The sequence below is a fragment of the Papaver somniferum genome, chromosome 10 (genome assembly GCF_003573695.1).
Source record: "Papaver somniferum cultivar HN1 chromosome 10, ASM357369v1, whole genome shotgun sequence".
NCBI lineage: Eukaryota > Viridiplantae > Streptophyta > Magnoliopsida > Ranunculales > Papaveraceae > Papaver > Papaver somniferum.
Window position 1 is genome coordinate 156544929 of NC_039367.1, and position 6373 is coordinate 156551301.

Consider the following 6373-nt stretch of genomic DNA (forward strand, 5'->3'; position numbering starts at 1 on the left):
GATGATCTTATAACTGATAGTATGTTATGTTGGGTGCACAAAGAAGGTAATGATAACTACAAAGGTATGACACATCTTGCAGGGTACCTAATAAGTACACTTTTGAGGATGTGAATAAGGCAACAATGGATGTTCTAGGTTTCTTGCACCAACCTTGTTTTGATGTGTATGGCCTCATAGATGTCCCGGAAACCGCATTTAAGCAAAGGATTAAGATTGTTAACAAAGAAATTTTGATTTTTTATATTGGCCAGACATGTGGAGTCACAAGCTTTTACACAATCAAATATGGAGAAGAAGTAAAGTAGATATTTCTCCCGTAACTCCAAAACAACTACTGGAGATGATAGCGGATCCAAGATGCTTCCCCACACTCCCTTGACCCCTCTTAACAATCTGACGTCGAGTTTACAATGAGGATTATCATTCCAAGAATGAAACCGCCAAGGGAGATGGTGGTGTTAAAGGTACGTTAATTTGTCCCTCTTAGTATTGTATTTTGGTATTATGTTTGTCCTGACCAAATTGTCACACTAATGTTGAATGTTTTGTTTTATCAGCGCGTATTAGTGGTCCAAAGGCTAGGAGATGTCTTGAACCAGTAATGACTTCATCAGCCAAGAAACTCCGATGTCTTCATGATGCGCTATCAACTCCCAGCGCCAATACTAGATATTCATGACTCCCAAAGGAAATGAAGTATAATGATCTACGTGTGGGTAAAAATTTCAAAGAGGAAGGTGATGAAAACTTATTCTTGCAATATCCAAAGAGAAAGAAATTTTGAGTACAAAGCTTCTAAATCTGACAGCCAAAGGTTATTGCCAAATGCAAGACAACACATGCTAGTGGCGTCTTCGAGCAGTTTCCTTAGATTCTTGTGGGTGGTGGAAACTCACAGTTGCGAACGATGTACATACTTGTGAAGAAACAAAAGGACGGAACCTGAATTGAGAACCAAAGCGGCCGCTGCTGGATAGCAGAGCTTTCAAGCACAAATTCAAAGAACTAGATGTGACCTATACACCAAAACAACTGATTAAGGACTTAAAAAGGGAACATGGAGTGGTTATCAATTACCGGCAGGCATACAGCGCTTCAAAGCGCGGTATGGAGCTGATCAAAGGTATCCCCGATGAATCGTACCAACACCTCGTTGGTTATAGTCATATGCTTGGTTTTCGTAACAAGGGTATTGTTACCGAGATTGTAACTGATTCGGATGATTCTTTTCTATATTATTTCTTTGCTTTTGGAGTATGTATTGAAGGATTCAAAAACTGTTTCAGATACGCATTTGCGGTTGATGGTACACATCTTACAGGGCCACGCCAAGGTGTTTTACTGTCAGCCGTTGGAATTGATCCCGATGAGTCGATCTATCCTATGGATTTTGCTGTTGTTGATTCAGAGAATAATGAATCTTGGGAATGGTTTATGAGAAAGTTAGACGAAGTACTTGGCGATAAGTATGCTATGAATGAAGATGTTGTTGTGGCACAACAGGCATCAACCGATCGGTAGAGCCATAAGGTTGGCATTTCCTTTTGCTAATCAAGTATACTGCATCCACCACCTTTAAGGTATTTAACAAGACTTTATATACTATAAATTCACCAGTTTCTGTTTAAATAGATTTGGTGTTAGTTATCTAAATGGAAACCTTGATTTGTATTTAGTGTTGCTTATCAGACTGTAGCTCTTTATATGTACGTATCTAGACAGAGTTATGAAGTTAGTTGGTCCCTTGTATCATTAGATACGTAGTTCAGATCAATGACAATAGCATCCGGTCCCTTGTATCATTAGATACGTAGTTCAGATCAATGAAAATAGCATCATATTGCATATAATGTAGACTAATACCATATAGGATATATGCACACAATAGTGGTCACATATATATGTTACAGTCCAAACAAGTTTGTTGTCCACCCTTCTGTATGATACATTTCAACATATATATATATGCATGCTTCATGTTGTACTTATAGGTCAGTCTTGTAATGTTTGACCTTGCAGAAAACATCAAACAACCTACCACACCGCCGCGGCTTCGGTGGCATTTACAAGCTGCAAAAGCATTTAGCAATGATGAGTATGAACTTGCTATGAGAGACCTGGGTTTAGCGAGCCCCGCTGCTTTAAAATCTGTAGTGGATCTTGGACCGGAAATGTGGGCCAGGGTAAAGGCTGGATCTTGGAACGGAAATCTAGTGGATCTCGGACTGTTGAGATGATCCTGCCATTTTTTCGGATGGTTTGAGATATTTATTACCAAAAGTACCTAATAACAGTGATTTTCTTTACCCTAAGCACAAACGAAGATGAAAATGATGTCCATTTATACTTATGTTGGCAAACATATATAGAATTTAATGCCAACTAAATATAGTTGGCGCCTCCCATGTTCACCTCTCATCTCATGTTTAACCGAAAACAAAAAAGAATTCATTTTCCTGCTTTTGACTAATTGTAATTAGTCAAAAAGTCTTCTTGTCCTATTCTTGGGAATTACCCTCTGCATAGGAGTTTTCATATTTTCCAATTAATAGTAATTTTCTTGCCGCTTCTTTTGACTAATTGTAATTAGTCAAAAAGTATTGTTGTCCTAATATTCTTGGGAATTACCCTTTGCAAAGGAATCCCTTATTACTGGCATGTTTCCATGTTTACACACATTGACCACATTCCCTTCAAATCCTCTCATCTGTACCTGAAAAGTGAAAACCAATTTCTTTATAAGGGGACAAACCAGGCCTCTCTCACTATTAAAAATTGTGCAGAAAAATGATCCAATAAGGGACAAATTATTGCCTCTATGACTAAAATACAGTGCAGAAAAAGATTCAATAAGGGATAAATTGTTGCCTCTTTTGGGAAGTAAATACTTATTCAAAATTTAAAGCAAATGGGTGAGTAGTTTATCAAAACAAAGAAAAAGAAAATTATAAACAAATTCAAAATCAAAGCAAATGAGTGGGGTAAGAAGATGCTTAACCCAGTCTACAATTCCATATATATATGTAGAAACCAATGAACCTACCAAAACCAGCTAATGAGGATTCTTCAACTATGTCTTTAACAAATATGGATACTTCTTCCAATGGAGTTTCGGAAAATGTTTTTCATAAATTCCTTCAAAAAGAAGCAACCAACAAACCAACAACCTACCAAAACCAACGGGTGAGGGATCTTCAGGTATGTCTTTAACAAATCTGGATACTTCTGCCAAGGGAGTTATGTCCCATGAGGAATGGTATGAAGCGATTGAAGAAGGTCGTAGATTAAGAAAGGAAACAGCTGAGTTGGGTTTTCCAGTTACGCCGTTGCCACCTCTTGGATATCTATTACACCATACATACAATGATCTGGTCAAATGTGTTAATTCTATAAGAGCTGAGAATAACGCACTTAATAGGAGATTGATTAATCGGAAGAAGTATTCTGCTCGACAAGGGACTAATATGTAACTGGAGTGGTTGTAAAATCAATCATTTTCTCTTGCAGTATTATGGTTAAAAAAAATATTTAAAGCAATGCTATGTCTGAGTGGAAATGTAGTATACCTTTTAAAGCAATGCTATGTCAATTTTGATATCTGTCAAGAGAGGCTTTTGAATTTCATTTGGATTCTCTCCATATCAGGGGCATAAGCCAAAGCCTGCAAGGCTTTTGAATTTCATTTGGATTCTCTCCCTTGATTCGCATGAAAATCTTTAATCAAACCCCTACCGTCCAAAGATATCCTTAATCCGTATCAGTTTTCTTAACTAAATCTGTACCGTTCAATTTTTTTATACAAAAACCAAAAGATGTTTTCTCCCCTCACTTCCCTTTTTCTCTTTCTTTTCTCGGTCGGTTCTTCTCTCCAGCTCCGCCTCCATTAAAACCCTAAGCTGCAAATTCTTCTGAACAAGAAGAAGACGATCTAATCAGTTGGAGCTATATCTGTTCAATTTGGTATAACCAGTGGAGTTCGATCTGTTCAATTGGGTGTTATGTTTTCATTGAAGCCTTCAACTGTGATAGTGATTCTTGAGTTGAAGGATGATTTTCCTTGCTCTTTCTAATCATGTATTTCCGTTATTACAATCGTTCTTTTGCATAGGGTTCCTGTATTCTTTCTATCTTTATTTTCTCAATAGTTTTAGAGTTCTGAAACAAGATTTTAAGGGGTTTTTGTAAGATTGATGACTATGGAGATCTTGTGTTGTTCTTGGTGATAACATTGTATCTAATCTTTAGTTTTTGAACATTCTCCGTGGGTTTTAGTTCGTGTTTATGTTGGTATAATTTTCGATGTTTTCTAGGGCATTTTTCTGTCCATTTGCAACTTCTGATTTAAAGCTCAATTAAATTTAATATCCCTTTAGTTTCATCACAAGATCATTGGGGTTTTGGATTAAACTCTTTGCTACTGGTGATTTTGGTATCTGGTAACAAACTATATTCAATTTGTAGTTTCAATTTCAATTTTTCTTCTTCATTTTTGTAATTGATTTCTTGGGTTTTTGGATTTTGTGGGTTTTTCAAAGTGGTAGCATGTCCTTAACGAACAAACCTTTCTGTTATTTCTTACTTTACCAGTAAAGAGACTCTTTGGGAAAGCTAATTTTGGATGCAGGGAAGGTGTTCAATTCATGTTTGATTGTGTATCTGGGTTATGTGCTCCTGGTGTTTTTGGATGCATTCTAGCTGATGATATGGGGTACTGAATTACCTATTTCAGATGTTTTATCAGATATTGATGTTCTAGTCCATTGTCTTTTTATTCTCTTATCATGTTCTTAATGTGCTATTTGGTTATATTTTGCAGTTTGGGGAAGACTTTACAGTCAATCGCATTACTGTATACTCTTTTTCGTCAGGGATTTGATGGAGAGCCCATGGCTAAAAGGCAATAATTGTCACTCCTACCAGCCTTGTAAGTAATTGGGAATCTGAAATTAAGAAATGGGTCGGAGATAGACTTCAACTTATTGCTCTTTGTGAGACCACCAGGGATGATTTTTTTTCTGGAATAGACAGTGTCATTAGACCGCACATTCCATATCAGTTAAGTCTAAGATTATCTGTCTTGATAAGCTATTACTTTTAGCATGGATACTGATTCATTATATATTTTACAAGGTGCTAATTGTTTCCTATGAGCATTCGGAATGCATTCGTCAAAATTTGACAAAAGTGGATCCTGTGACCTCCTTATTTGCGATGAGGCACACCGACTGAAGAATGACCAGACACTAACAAATCGGGTACAATTATCATATATCTTTCCTTGTATTATCCTGGTATGTATAAAATATTGTTTGTCTATCCTTAACTCGAAGATGGTTGTTTTGAATTCAGGCATTAGCTGGTCTTTCATGCAACCGACGAATACTATGAGGTGAGTGTATTGCCTTTTTTTGTATTCATTGTTATTAATAATCTAGCTGATAGATGCTGGCAATGTAACGTTTCCTCTATTTTTGAACTCACCGATTATTTCTGGAAGAGAACCTACAGCAACAAAAGAAGAGAGAAATCTTACCGTTGAGAGATCTGCTGAATTAAGCACAAAAGTAAATCAGGTAATCTTGTTTCAGTGTGTGAAATAGTTAAACATCCTCCGATCTTGTGATATGATTATATCAGTATGAATCAAACTTGGTAATTACATGATGATCCCTCCGAAGGCCATGTTCGTTGTTCAGGTTTTTATCAACTTCTAATCATCTTCTTATTTTCCTCGTCGAAGGCCCTGTATTTGTATCGTCTTTAATTTTTTCCTCTCCTACTATGTATATGCATCATGATATAAGACAATAAGTCCTGCGACTACTATCTTGTGCATGTAACTACTTTTTTCATTTTCATAGCCTTTGTAAATGTATCCCTTTCAGATTTTTCTATTTGGTACACAATTTGTCTCTCTGATGATACTTGCACTCAAAGTCAAAATGTCATGAATTTTATTTGCCTTGTTCCAATGAGCATGTTATGTGTCTACAGTTTTGTTAGGTTACACTCCTAAACCTTAGACGCGTATAGTGACTCCCTTTTTACTGCAAAACCTTGCAGGCTTTGGCTTATGCCCCTGATATGGAGAGAATCCAAATGAAATTCAAAAGCCTCTCCTTGACAGATATCAAAATTGACATAGCATTGCTTTAAAAGGTATACTACATTTCCACTCAGACATAGCATTGCTTTAAATATTTTTTTAACCATAATACTGCAAGAGAAAATGATTGATTTTACAACCACTCCAGTTACATATTAGTCCCTTGTCGAGCAGAATACTTCTTCCGATTAATCAATCTCCTATTAAGTGCGTTATTCTCAGCTCTTATAGAATTAACACATTTGACCAGATCATTGTATGTAT

The 6373-nt window shown here is 36.4% G+C and overlaps 1 protein-coding gene across 1 annotated transcript; it reads left to right on the forward strand.

The window, feature by feature from the left end:
- Positions 1-1110: 1110 nt before the first annotated feature.
- LOC113316649 lies at positions 1111-3473 on the forward strand. Its single transcript, XM_026564804.1, has 4 exons — positions 1111-1520; positions 1680-1734; positions 1995-2186; positions 3237-3473. The coding sequence occupies exons 1-4, from the start codon at positions 1111-1113 to the stop codon at positions 3471-3473; spliced, it is 894 nt and encodes a 297-aa protein (XP_026420589.1).
- The last annotated feature ends 2900 nt before the right edge of the window (positions 3474-6373 follow it).

Excerpts from the sequence above, each read along its gene's own strand:
- LOC113316649 (XM_026564804.1), top strand. The coding sequence starts at position 1,111 with ATGGAGCTGATCAAAGGTATCCCCGATGAATCGTACCAACACCTCGTT. Across the intron at positions 1,735-1,994 it reads TATCTAGACAGAGTTATGAA|GTCAGTCTTGTAATGTTTGA; the intron begins GTTAGTTGGTCC and ends TTGTACTTATAG. Across the intron at positions 2,187-3,236 it reads GACCGGAAATGTGGGCCAGG|GGAGTTATGTCCCATGAGGA; the intron begins GTAAAGGCTGGA and ends ACTTCTGCCAAG.